The 13909-nt window shown below is 57.7% G+C and overlaps 1 protein-coding gene across 5 annotated transcripts in view; it reads right to left on the reverse strand.

Moving 5' to 3' along the window:
• Nucleotides 1-2931: 2931 nt before the first annotated feature.
• BANP (BTG3 associated nuclear protein) overlaps nucleotides 2932-13909 on the reverse strand; it is a 110400-nt gene continuing 99422 nt past the window's right edge. For all 5 annotated transcript variants that reach the window (XM_032389784.1, XM_032389788.1, XM_032389787.1 and 2 more), the window contains 2 exons: nucleotides 7406-7549; nucleotides 2932-3574 (listed from right to left, as the gene is read on the reverse strand). In XM_032389784.1, coding sequence (XP_032245675.1) covers nucleotides 3503-3574; nucleotides 7406-7549 — 216 coding nt within the window. In that variant the 3' untranslated portion in view covers nucleotides 2932-3502. The remainder of the gene's footprint in view (nucleotides 3575-7405; nucleotides 7550-13909) is intronic.

The raw sequence follows: 13909 nt of genomic DNA on the forward strand, positions 1-13909 counted from the left end.
CTAATCATTAGAGAAATCAAATCAAAACCATGATGAGGGGCGTCTGGGTGACTCAGTCAGTTAAGTGTCCGACTCTTGGTTTGAAGATGTGGAGAAAAGGGAACCCCTGTGCCCTGCTGGTGGGATCGTAAACTGGTGCGGCCACCAAGGAAAACAATACGGAGGATCCTCAAAACATGAAAAACAAAACTATCAAATGACCCACCAGTCCCACTTCTGGGAATATATCCGAAGGAAACAAATTTTTTCTAAGCACAACTTTCGACGTATTCCACAAGTTTTGATATGTTGATCCATCACTTTTTTTTTTTTTTTTAAGATTTTATTTATTTATTTGACACAGAGAGAGAGAGAGGAATCACAAGCAGGCAGAGTGGCAGGGAGCGGCAGAGGGAGAAGCAGGCTTCCCGCGGAGCAGGGAGCCCGATGTGGGACTCGATCCCAGGACTCTGGGATCGTGACCTGAGCCGAAGGCAGACGCTTAACGACTGAGCCACCCAGGCGCCCCTGATCCATCATATTTAATTGGTAATTAAAGATACCTTTCCATTTTTATATTTTATTTGGCCCATGGGTTATTTTAAAAGTTCGTTAATCTGCAAACATTTGCAAATATACTCATTTTTTTTTTCATTAATTTTTAACTTAATCCCACTTGGTTGAAGAGTGCGGTCTGCAGGGTCTCAGTCCTTTGATGTCTGTGGGAGACCATCTTTATGATCTGGCACGAGGCCAACTTTGATAACGTTCCAAAGAGCCCACAGGAAGACTGCACGCTCTGGGGCTGCTGGACGCGGCCTTCCGAATGTCGGTTAGGCCCAGCTCCTTATCACGCCGTTCACATGTCCGCCACCCTAATGATTTCTACGTACTGCATTTCTTAAATGCTTGTCAAGGATATTAAATGTGATGTCTTGAAATTGTACAGTATCTTGATCCCTTTTCTCCAGGGCAATAAAAAGGGGCTTTAAAACAATTTAGCTCCTTCCTGCCGGTCCCAACTGACAAAGTAATTTTTTCCAATCTCTTATTGTATTTGAAAATTTCAACGTGAGACAGTTTTAGGCACAGCCCTTAGACATACCCGTTTGTTCTATTTGTTTCACCCATCCTTCTTCCTTTAAAACCTCCTCCTGGATCCACACTCCTGTTCTTGAAGACAATTCCTTGCAATTTCCTTTACAGGAGGGATCATCTGCAGGTGACACTCTCATTTTGTCTATAAAATGTTTTTGAAGTGTCATCCTTTATTTTTAATAACCTTGAGATAGGATTCTTATGCCAAAAAAGTCACCCTTTTAAGAAGTGTTTATTTCAACGAACTTTTAGTGTATTTACAGAGCTGGACCAACGTCACCATTTTATTCCAAAATTCGAAAATTTTGGTTGGGCCAAAATTCCATCATTTAATGCTGGCCACCTCACGGGAAACCCTGCCCTGTGAGCAGTCACTCCCCACTTCTTGCCTCGCCCCTGCGCCCCCGATCTGCTTCTGCTCGCTGCCTCTGCGGACTGGCCTGTTCCGAGCATTTCCCGGCAACAGGACTGTGGAGTACACAGCCTCTCTCACTCCGCGTGAGGCTTGTGAGGTCCACTGGTGCGGCAGCCTGTGTTGGAGCTTCACTCCTTTTTACGGCCGAATAATATTCCATGTATGGATGGGAAGATCACATTTGGTTTACCCATTCATCTTCGGTCAGACACTTGGTTGTTTCCACTTTCGGGCTAATATGAATAATGCCACAATGCCCACTTGTGTACAAGTTTGTGCGTGGGCACGTGCTTTCAACGTCCGTGGGTGTGTACCTTACACGCAGGAGTGGATACGCTGGGTTCGATGGTAACTGTCCCAAATGTTCCCGAACGACCTTCAGCTTTCCTGAGCATTCAAGCAGGAGCTGAAAACGTCCTTCTCTCGGGGCCTCGTTGGCACAAGCCTGTGCTTCTGACTTCTGAGGCCGCAGAGCATTCGGCTGTGTTTCTGCTGCGGTCCCTCCCCTGCGCGGGGGCTGTCTTTTCTCTCTGGCTGCTTTCAGAATTAGCCTTGCCTTCAATGCGGTGTGGGGGTTCAGGCGTGATTTTTTTTCTTTCTACTTGAGATCTGTTTCTGGAATCCCTTAAACGTGGTCTTTCTTCTCTTCTCTCCTTCTGGGATTCCAGCCATTTCCATCTACGGGAAAACAGCCCCTACCCACGGAGGGTAGATGGAGGCATGGGACGCAGAGGTGCCATCCCACTCTCGGGAGCTGCTCCCCCAGCCCGCCGTCCCCCGTCAGCGTGCCCCGGTGTAAACCACCCAGCCCGGCGACCCCCAACGGCGTGGCATGGGAGAGCTGTGACTGTTTGCGATAGTAACTTCGAATCCTTTCCAGGAAAAGCACTGAGCTCACAGTCTAAGTCAGTGAATGCAACTTTGTGGCGGGAATCCCCCAGACCCCACCAACGTAACTGCCACGACAGAGCGGACAGGGAGACCAGACCCTGCTGGGCGCTCGTAATGCAAACCACCTCCGGGACGCTGGTGTGGAACTAACTACCTTTCTTTCCAAATTTTACAGGATGCGGCGTATGTCTATGGATGTGACTTCCCCCGGGGACCCCCAAGCTGTGACTGTGGCCCTGGGAGAGGCCCATGTCATTCAGGGTCTGCCTGCGGGAGCTCCTGCAACACCGAGCCAGGCTCACGCTATCTCAAGGGGTGCCCACGTCTGAGGGCACGCCGTGGTACAGCGCTCAGTGACCCAGGGAGCCGTTCCCACGGCCTAGTCCATGGAACCGGGAGAAACAGCCACAGCCTTCCTTTGGAAAACACCCCACAACTCCTGTCAACATGGCTGAAAGGGCCCATGGGGTGAGGCCCAAGCAGCCACCAGGAAGGAGGCCAGCCTCGGGGCAAACCATCTCTTCAGGGAAATGACACAAAGCTGCTGTGGTCATAAATACATTTTATTTCATTAGAAATGCATAATTAACAGTGTTGTGAGCATTTCCCCTTAGAAAAGTAGGTAAGCAATATTTCCATCAAAATCATTAGTTGTCTTTTGCAAATACCTATTTTCATTACACGGAACAGAGCACACAGCAAAAGGCTTCTGCTACTCCACTTTTTTTTTTTTTTCAATTTTCTTTTTTGTTATAAACACCATAGCAAATTAAAAAAAGCTGTTTGAACAGAGAAAAATATTGTAGTTCTTGATTTTCCGCACGTACTTAATGCAATCCACACTGTGCTTCCCCACTCTTTCTCTGGACGCCGACAGTGGGACTCAAAAGGAAGGGTCTTCTGGAGGGGTGGTGGCTGTTACTGGCACCTTTCTGTTGAGCGGGACACTCCCCCCGCGGGGGAGGCTTTCAGACGCACTTGAACGGAACACGTGCAGTCACCTCCGTGCAGAGCCGTGGGGCCAGGGCGCGCGCAGAACGGGGCGGTTGGCTGGGGCCGGCGCTGAGCACGGCCACGGCTCCGTCTTAGGTCCTGTCGTGGGTGGGTGGCCCGTCCCGCCTACTGGATCTGGATGGCTCCATGCTCGAGCTGCATTTCAGGCTGCAGGGTGGGCTGCAGGGTCTCAGCCGTCTGCAAGAGGGGAGAGAGGAGGGCTTTCTATAAAAGTACCCACCACGCAAGTCCAGGCCACTGGCAGGTCATTAAACACCAATGGCTTTTGTGGTTGAAAGAAACATACACAGCAGAGCTGGAAGGGGCCAAGGTTCGCCCCTGCTTTGGAAGAGGACTCTCCCCGGGGCCACGGTCCGTCTTTTCAGAACCTTCTGTTTGGCCACGTCACCCAGCGACCCTCCCGCACATGCTCCGGGGCTCGCCGAAGCCTGTTCCCAGTCCCACCCCTGCTCCTCACTGGGGAATGCCTTCGAGGGGTTAAACCGTCCTGTGCACCTAGAAGTTCAGTCACCACTTCGCCTTCTTATAAAAACTGCTCCACTGTCCCCCCAAAACACCATTTTAGGGGCAGTAACCTTTTTCTCCTTAATGAAAGAAGTTCTAATCAATGAACTACAGACATTAAAAGGACTTTAAAGGTATATTTACAGGTTGAAGATGAAGGAGAAAATACAATGTAGAATAAGCCACCGACCATCCACCTCAACGACCAGAATGAACCCCCAGATAGAGATTAACGGGTGTTTTTCCCTAGGCTCCCCCAGCTGTCAGCCCCGGGCAATGTCACCAAGAGGAGACCCTCAGAGGCGGGCGTCCGGCCCTGGAGACGTGGCCGGAGAGGCCAGGCGCGAGCACGTGGAGGCTGAAGAGGCAGAGAGCCAGGGACACGGCAGGCAGGAGCCCCGAGGTGTGCGGCCGTGCTTCTGGAATTCAGGCAGCACGGGACGCCGCACGGAGGGCTTCCTGAGAGAAGGGAGGGCCCTGGGGTTACGGACTCAGCACGGGCATCACCCACCGCCTGCAGAGCCCTGGACGGCGGCCCAGGCAGGGGTCAGGAGGGAGGACGAACCCGGGACACACACACAGGAGGCTCTCCACACACTTCCGGGCACGGGAAAGCGGATTCAGGCAGAGGGAGTGGGGGGGGTCACAGGCTGGGCAGAGAGGACCCTCTGGGACGCAGAGTGCCTCCCCTTGGTCACCTGGAAAGGCAGCTTCGGACTCAGGCACACAGAAAGTGGAACACAGACGAGGGGGGCGCCTACACGGGGGACTCGGGGAGACTCACACCCTGACAAGGACGCCCCTCCCCTCACCTTTGTCCTCAAAACGCAGCAGCCAGACCTGTGTCTCAGGCAGGAAATGTAGAGAAAGGGCTCCAACCACACGACTCAGAAAGTTCCAGACGTTTGAGGGAACCGAAGACGGCCGGCAGCCCTGGGCAGCCAACTCCGGCATGGGCCTGTGCAGGTCGTCACCGGGCAGTGCCCATCACACGGGGCCAGCTCCCTGGCGTCCCGCCCAAGAGAAGCCAGACTCCTCCTCCAGCCCCACAGGGGCTCCTAGGACATTCTTGTCGGCCAAGCGCGGTCTTCTCCAAGGAGTTTACGTACCTGACCCTGTTCTGACCAGCAGACTCAAAGTAAATCCAGCAAGAGCTCACCAAGAGCAGACGGCCTTCCTGCTCGTAAACAGTCAGGAACCCCTTCCTTCTGCAGACACGGCCCCGTCTACGGGAGGCACCGGGGGGGCCACGGGAGAGCGAGCCCCTGAGGATGAGACGGGGGAGCGGGCCCCAGGGCCATGCATGGGGGGCCACACACGGCGGGCCACGTCCGGGGCCGCCCTGATACTTATCACCTGCTGAGTCCAGGCCAAGTGAGGTCTCCTACAGGGAAAACACCCCCGCGGGTGCACATCTCGTTCTCTGGCCCGTTCCTACACATACTCATTAAGTGGGTCCCAAGAACTTGCCAGGCAGGAATTGAGACAAAGAATGCAGACAGGAAGCCAAGGAGACCAACAGCTAAACGGACACGGCCTTCCTCAATTCTGCAATCTGTAGAATGACCACGAACTCATGGTCCAGGAAGACGGCCTGCCACACAGCAGCCCAGGTCTGAAGCGCGCGCCGTGGGACCCTTCCACGCCTGCTGGGCAGCAGGGAAGAAAACTGCCTGAGTGCAATGACCCCATCTAGGACCATGCAGGGCATCAGACGCGAGCGACCCAGCATGGTTAGAGGGGGGCCTGCAGGGGCCCTGACTTCCAGGACAGGCTCATGCTCAAACCAGAGAGAAGTCCACCTCGTCCCCACAACACTGTTGGCTCCTGGTCACACTCAACCCTTCTTGGTTCATCTCCAGGGTGGAGTGGGCCTCTGTGGTCACTACTGCACAAAAGCCACACAGGACGTGGACCCACAAGGGCCCAGGCTGCCGTGGCCACTCACGTGCGAGGGGCAGGAGGAGTCTGAGGGGGACAGAGAGGCGGCGCCTTCTCCAGGAAACACGCTTGCTCAAGGGGCCTCGCTATGAATTAGGAGATTAAGAATTTAAGTCCTCACAGGTCCGCCGAGCTCTGGCCACCTGGTCACAGTCCCCTGGGGCACCCTCTCTGGCCTCACCGAGCTCCACTCCCCAGCAGCCACCTCACGAGCAAGCAAAGGAGAATGCCCTCTCCCCCTGCGGCTAGGAGCACACACCACACCCCGCCGGTCCTGAGCAGGGACGGAGGGGAGCGTGGGAGTCTGGGGCTTCGGCTCGCGCATCAGAAGCCGGTGGCGTGGCGATGCACGTAGCTCCTCGGTACCGGATGCAGAGGGGAGAGGGGTGGGCCCAGGGGGGCCCAGAGCGTGCGAGGACGCAGGCAGGAGCCGACCAGCCGTGCTCGGAGCAGCCGAGAGCCCCTGCGTCAGCCCGGTCTCAGCACGAAGGTCAGCGACTCCAAGCACCACCCACAAGCTTCGAGGACACAGGGAGAGGGTGCACCTGCCACTCCCGCCACCCGCAGCCTGCGCTTTTCCCCAGGGATAGACCCCCACGCTCTCAGGACCCGTCCTATGTTACTGCCAGAAAAACAGGCCCCGCTGTTCTCTGATCAGCCGACTACACCGAAAGCATGCTGTCCCCTAAACCGGGGCGGCCGGCTGGCCCTTCGCACTAGCTGGGGGGCCCGGGGGACCCTGAGGGGAGGCCACGCTTGGCCAAGTGCCCTCGCCGAGGGGCAGCTCCACAAACGTCAGACGCCCGAAGCAGCAGGCCCCTCATCTGACGTGCCAGGAGCACCTCCCCGCTCCTGGGAAGGCATGGAGGACGGGCAGCGGGGACGAGACCCTCAGTCCAGCAAAGCCAGATGACAAGGGCAGCAGGGGTGGGGGCAACCGGGGCTCAGCCACCAGACTGCCCCGAGGAAGCACACACCGAGCGGAGGGAACACTGGGCCCTACGCACGAGCCGTCACCGGCAAGGCCCCCGGGCTGCCACGCGGGCGGCTGCAAACCAGCCAGACGGGGCCCTCAGGACCCAGGGAAGCGCCACAGCGGCCCAGGGCTATCCTGCATCTCCACCAGAGAGCTGAGCACCACAACCTGCCCCTGGGAACAGGGTCAGGGCCGAGCGCTGGGGCTACGCGGTCTGCAGGCGTGCTGAACCCCGGGCTGGGCCCTGCCGCTCTCAGAGGGGCAGTGAGGTCTCAGGTACACGGGGACCCTCTCGTCTGCAGCCCCCAGGAGCTGGCTGTGTGGGGGAGGCAGACACGATTAATTCTTGCCTCTGAATTTATAGAGAAGACAAGACACAGTGTATCTCAAGAACTGCTTAACACTGGCCTCTGTGCTGGGACCTAACTCCCAGCTTCACGTCGTCGGGCATCACAAAAATCAGCCTCCCTCCGCATCATGTGCCCTTCAATGACAGTTTGCCCTCCTCGTGGGAGAACAGCGGCAGCAGAATCACCCAAGCTGCGCTCACACAGACGGGGCGTCCACTTCCAGAAGGGGGGACCCACCTGAGCCGCGGTGGTGTGGTCAGTCACCGGGGCCAGCTGGACATACTGGACCTGGATGTCGCTGCCCTGGAGAGGCGAGCCGTCCACGCCCCCAGCAGTGGGGTCCGAAGAGGCCACGGCGATCAGCTGGGCGCCCTGCAGCACCTGGACAGACAAAGCAGACCACGGTCAGCACGGGGCCAGGGCAAGCGCTATTCGACTGCGGCCGCACGAACCCAGGGAGGCGGCCGAGGCCCACCCTCCACACTGCGGGGTCCACCGTGCGAATGTGCACAGCATGACCGAGCTGTTCTGCTGCATCCCCAAGTGACCTCCCTCAAACTGCCACGCACGGGGCAGAACGATGGGTTTTCAAGCCATGTAAGAAAAAGACCAACCAGCTCCAGTTTTCAAAGAGTAAAGCTCAGGGGCGCGGCGAGGGGTGTCTGAGGAGGATGGCAAGGAGACAGTGGGATGTGGGACAGAGAGACCAAAGCACCGAAGACCTCCTGGAAATCTCTGCAGTTTGAGGTTCGTGGGAGGGCAGCCCGGAGGGACAGGAGATGGCGTCACATCCCCAACCCACGTGCCAGACGCCTCCGCCAGCTCTTCCGGGCAGCCCCCCGAGTGCTCAAGAGCCAGGGAGACGGAGCCCTCTGATAGCGGACAAACGCAGTTATGAAGCAAAGCCAAGGACGGGGCAGGTCTGGAGGCTGGGGCAGCCGGGAGACGACCCTCCCCTGGAGCCTCCGGGAGGAGCGGCCCGGTGACGACGCTGGACGTGGCCCTCCAGACCGTGAGCGCATGAGGACGTGGCCCCCCGGCGCTGCAGCCGCACGCACGCACGCAGCACGCTGGCCTTCCCTCAGCTGCCTCCCTCCAGGGAGCCGGCTTCTCGCTCCCCAAGGGCTGACCCGACAACAGCAGCTCCTTGTCCATCATCAGCCATTTGTACCAGTGAGTGCTCCCAAGAGAGGTTTGGAAAAACTGGCGAAAACCCAAGTCTCCTGTATTACTCCCCGGACCTCCTCTGCACCAGACCTCTCCCGGCCATACGGTAAGACCCAGTGCGGCCACGGGAAGGCAGCCAGCCCCCACGTGCCAGGACGGCAGCCTCGGGCAGGGGCCGGCCCCACTCCCCGGGGGCAGAGCGTCTCCTCTACCTGGCGGGATCAAGTGCGGGCGCTCCCACTGGGCGCAGGTTTGCGGTGCGGGGGAGAGCGTGCTCACGGCAGCAATTCGGCCCCACGACAGCGAGGAAAGATCCGGATGGGGAAAAGACGGGAAGGGAAGGGGTGCTCAAAACGGTACATGAGTTTGCCTTTCGGTGGGTGAAGGGAAGGAGAGGCTGGAACGGACGCCCTCACTGAGCACGCTTTTGCTCGATCCTGGCTCAAATGTAAAAACCGTGCAGTGTTTGGAAACACGGGAGCAAAAACGTTAGGTAATGTGGTCACGGTTCTGTCACCACGGCGCGCCGTACGAGATCCCTTAATGCGCTGATGTAAGGTCAAATCATCGACTATCCTTAATGAAAGCCACGCCATCGCGGACCTGTCTTCTGAGAAGCCTCTGCCTTCCTCTGGTTTTGGCAGTGCGCCACGACCGCCCGAGGAACGGGGCATGTTACGGCTTCCTGGGGGTGAGCTGCTTCCTGTCGGCACCGCCGTACGCTGACTCCGCACGCGGCCTGCACAGCTGCTTCCCTCTCACCAACGGGAACGTCAGGAAGCTCGGAATCTGAACGTGCTGTGTTAGGACGAGGGCAGGCACTTCACCAGCCTGGCTGGCAAACGAAAATAAAAACGGGAAAATGTTTTCACCTGAGATTTCAACCCAAACACCACACTTCCTCAATGTGTCCACACTGGTTTGCTTTTGGCAACTGATTCGGGAACAAGTCAAAAAGTCAACGTGCGCGCGGGGCTGGCGGGAGAGGCCTTCCAGCCCCTCAGCGCCCTCGCCCTTCTTCACACCCCAGACCCTGCAGAGAAAACCCTCCCCCGGGGGCCTCCACGCGAGGAGCTGGGAGCGTGACCGGACGGGGGCGCCGTTCTTCAGGTGGGGAGAGCGAGAGTCCCCCAGGGAGACGAGCTTCTCGATGGGAAGAATCAAAGAAGAGATCAAACAGACCGCTCTGCCGCTGGGGAGTTTCTTCACGAGGGAGGGGACGCGGGTGGGGATGCTGTCTCCCACCTGGATCCACGGAACAACATCAACCACCCGGCTGAGGCGGACCCTGGGTCGCGTGGCCCAGCTGTCTCTGTGCTGGACCCACACAGCGGAGTCCGTGCTCACCCCGCGGACGGGATGACCAATGGAGGAGGAGTTCTGGAAGGTGAGACGGGTGAAAGCTCCCCAAAGCTCTAAGCGGCCTCCTGCAATATGCAGGAGAGTGAGACACAATGTGCAGATTTGGACTTAATTTTAAACTGGTGAAGAATAAAACCTATTTACGTCAAATCTGAAATGCAGAGCAGCAAAAATGAGGCCACAAGCCACTGTCACATGGATCAGTGTGGCACCCCAGAAGAACCCACAGAAAGAGCACGATCCACCCTCGCTCTGTTGGGAGGACGAGAGGCCAGCACATCCCCTCCCCTGCTCTAGAACCAGCAGGAAGTCTCGATGATGAGCTTCCAGCTCCCTCCCCCTCACTTGACGTGTGCAGCTCTTCCCAACAGGCTCTGGAACACAGAAAAATCTAACAGGAACGCAGCGGGCTCCCAGGCCATCAGCCAGCAGCATCGCCTCCCGAAGCCACCAGCCTGCGGGCGACCGGGGCGTGCGCCCCCTCCCCCCGCCCAGACCCAGAGGCCACACAACAGGCGCCTGCGGCGTCCCCACCTTCACTCACAGGGCTTCCCTGCAATGACTGTCAGACGAGGGAAAAGGGTGGAGGGTGTGCATTTGAAGCAGCCTACTGAGGGCAACCCGGCTCTAAAAGCACTGTTTTCTTGAGTGCACGCATCTGGTTTTCCTCGATATACTGCCAATTTTGAAACTATTTAATACCCAACTGAAATAATGCAAAACTGGTGCAAAACCTAAAATAAATGCAAGAAGTCCAAGGACTTTTCAGTTAAGGTTTAGATATAAAACTCTGAATCCAACAAGAATCTGCGCAGATGAAAACAGAACAGCCAACCCAAACCCTCCTCTAATTTTAAGATCCTGTGTGGCCAGGAAGAGAGACAAGACCACGACCTCCAGAAGGTCACTCGCTTGTTTGTGTCGTCCGTCTCCCTGTGCATCCAGCTTGTTAAGGGAAGGCACTCAGTGAGGTCAATCTTCTCAAATCTAGATGTGAATTCAAGGAGGAGCTTCTTCATGACAGAAAAATGAGGACTTGAGAGAGGGAAGCCCGTCCCAGGGACGCCCCAAATCACCCCTGGCCAGGAGGCCTAGCAGCCCCAAATCTTCCTCCTACATTTTCACAGCAAGTGCCAAACACAAATTATCATTCTGAAGCCTCTCAACCCTCTGACAGCAACACTCATGTGTTTCCTAGTTTCCATTTTGAGTGCTTTCATAAACCAAGTCACCGGAGTACACGGTCAGAAATGAGCACAAAGAGAAATCACGGGTAGACACAGACGCCACTCCTCTGGGGCCGTTCCTCAGACCTGCAGGGAAAATGCCCCTCGAGCCACCGTCCAGACCCTGCTCCTGTCAAGATGCTATGTGGCGAGCGGCAATAAAAGTGGTTTCTGCTGTCTGCTCTGGAGCTCGTTCCAGCATCGAGCACAAACCTCACACACAAAACCTAAAAAGTACAATAAAGCAGGAACGGAAGTCTGGAGATACTTGGTATTCATCCCCCATCACTCCAGATAAGGCAGCATTCCTGGGTACAAATCTTACCCATGTGTTTTAAAACCTTCCAGTAGACTGGGGCGGGATTAATAAATCAGCCAAAATCAAATCCGGAGACCTCCAGTTTTTGCCATGGGTTCCAGGCCTCTGGCTTCTAGAAGCGGCGCATGGGGTGGGCGGGGAGCGGGTGAGACAGAACAGGAGGAAAATGAAAGGTCTGTATTGATTACGCGTGAGTGGGTCACACCCACTTGGGGCAGGGAGGGGTGGCCCAGGGGCACCCAGCCTGCCAACTGCACACTTCGGCTCCCTGTCCTGTGACCGTGCTCCCACAGCTCTGGTCGCTGCTTTAACTAGAAAACTCCCCGCACGGAACGAGAAAACTCCCCGTGGCGTCTGCCCTGCGTGGGCGAAAGAAAGAACTTCCGAAAGGGGCGAGGTCCTCCTCCCCGAGGTCACTTGAGCAGGAAGCATTCGTAAGGGCCTCTGTTTTACGGAGCTCAGGTGTCGGGGACGCCGGACGCTGTACCGAGAGGGTGCGGGCTTCACGCTCTCCCCTACGGCGGCCCCGCACCTGGTAAGCACGATAAGCAGCCCTCAGGCCTCGGGGGAAAGGCCGGGAGAGCGGCCGCCGGGCGCACCCAAGGGCAACACCTGAGTCCGCACGTAAACGCGAACGGTTCCTCAGGCTGTAAACACGCACGGCCCGCTGTTCCCGCGGCCAGATACTCGCGGCGAGCTGCCAGCCGACGGCGTCTGCGCGTTCTGCACACGGGGGGCGTGGCCTCGATCAGCACAGCGTTTTTCTTCTACTGTGAGAAGAAAGGTCCAGAAATGGAGTTTTCTGCTGAGCAAGATGAGCCACACGCCGGAGGAGGCCTCGTGAGTGACAGCGTCCCCCCTCTTGGCCATACGGTCTTCCGTCTCCAGACATCGTGCCAGACGCGACTCCATCCCCACGGCCCAGGCTCAGAGCACACCGACTGCAGGCATCAGGAGGCCCTCCCCACGTGGCCCTTCATGTCCCGCACAAAGGACAGCGGTGAGCTCACGGGGCAGAGCGATGCCGCGATGGGGGGTGGGCGCAGGCGTCTGCCCGAGGCCCCACACGTCACCTCACAGCAGCTTGCTCTGTCGTACGGAGCTATGCGCCTGTGTCCCCCCAGATGTCCACGTCCTAACCTCCAGTACCTATAAATGTGGAACTAAGATCTGGGAGGATGAGATTAAGTTACGCAGAGGTCACACAGGAGTAGGATGGGCCCTAATCCAATGGCAACAGTCTTCCTAAGATAAGAAGACAGACATTTGGCTCAGACATGGGAAGGGGAGGGTGACACGTGACCACAGAGGAGAGGGTGGAGGGATGCCCCCACAGCCCAGGGATGCCTGGAGCTCCCCAGGAGCCAGGGAGGCAGGCAGATGCCCCCCAGAGCCTCCAGAAGGAACGCAGCCCCGAGAACCCGGATTTTGGACTTCTGGCCTCCCGACTGTGAGACAGCACATTTCTGTTGAAGCCATGCAGTGGGGTCACCGATTTTGGGTAGTCTGCCGTAACCCCACACCCAGGCCACCTGGTCAACTCTCTCATTGACAGAGCTCAGGCCTTTTGCTCCCAGAGAACATCCTGCCGGATCCTCCCTTCTCCGTCACCCCTGTCGGCTGCTCACAGGCAGGTCCTCCAGGCGTGCTCTGAGGGCGGCCTTCTCCCCTGCCCGTTCCTCCACCACAGGGCCGTGCGCCCCCGGATGCCCTGACAGGTGTGGGGCTGGGTCCCGTCGGGTCCAGGCAGGCCCTGAACACAGCCCGCACAAAGGAGAGGCTGCCGATGAGGCACACAGGGAAGAACACGGCAGGCCTGGGCTGCCGAGAGCAGCGGGACCCTGGCAGGAGCTGCTCCCACTGCTTAAAGACCATCCTGAGAAAGCTGCCAAAATGGAGACAAAACAGTGACGGTCCCCTCAAAACCCAAATTCCAATTTTCTGTGAAGAACCGGCGTCTTCTGGACCAACTTCCAGTTCATGTGCAGGAGAAGGGGCGCGTCCTCCCCTGAGTCAGCAGGGGTAAACACTGACTGGACCCAACTCCCCCCGGGGCTGAGCCCTCCCGGGAACCTGCCCATCTGAGCTAGCGTCTCTGAAAATCCCACGCTGAGGGCTGAGAAACAGTAGGGTTGCCGTCTGCTCCAAAGGAGTGGGGCGCAAGTGGCCACAAACACTTTCAGGCCCAAACCCCCTTCAGCACCCATAGCAGAGATCAGTCACAACACCCAAATCCTTTCCAGGGACAGACTGGGTGCTAGGGGAGGACTGTCTGTGTCCCCCCAAATCCCTGTGTTGAAGCCCTAACTTCCAGGGTAAGGGTTTGGAGGTAAGGTTGGGGCAGGGGGTCGGTGGGGCCTCCGCCCGTGTGCACCAGGGAAGGCCATGGGAGCACATCCCCAGCAAGGCGGTCCTCATGAGAACCCGGCTCGCGACATCAGGCCGACAGCCTCCAGGACTGCGAGAAACCAGGGAGTTTAGGCCGCCCGCGCACACAGAGGCGCACGGCGGACCAACATCCCTTTCCGCGCCCTCCCTCCCACAGGAGCAGCCACCCCGTGCGCGGTGAAGGCCCAGTCACAGGGACACAGACCCGCTCGGCCGAGGGGGACACTGCTGGTCTCGACGGCACGGGGCGCCCAAGGCGAGACTGATGGACTCGGGCAT

This window comes from Phoca vitulina, unplaced genomic scaffold (genome assembly GCF_004348235.1).
Source record: "Phoca vitulina isolate PV1807 unplaced genomic scaffold, GSC_HSeal_1.0 scaffold56, whole genome shotgun sequence".
In the NCBI taxonomy this organism is placed as follows: Eukaryota; Metazoa; Chordata; class Mammalia; order Carnivora; family Phocidae; genus Phoca; species Phoca vitulina.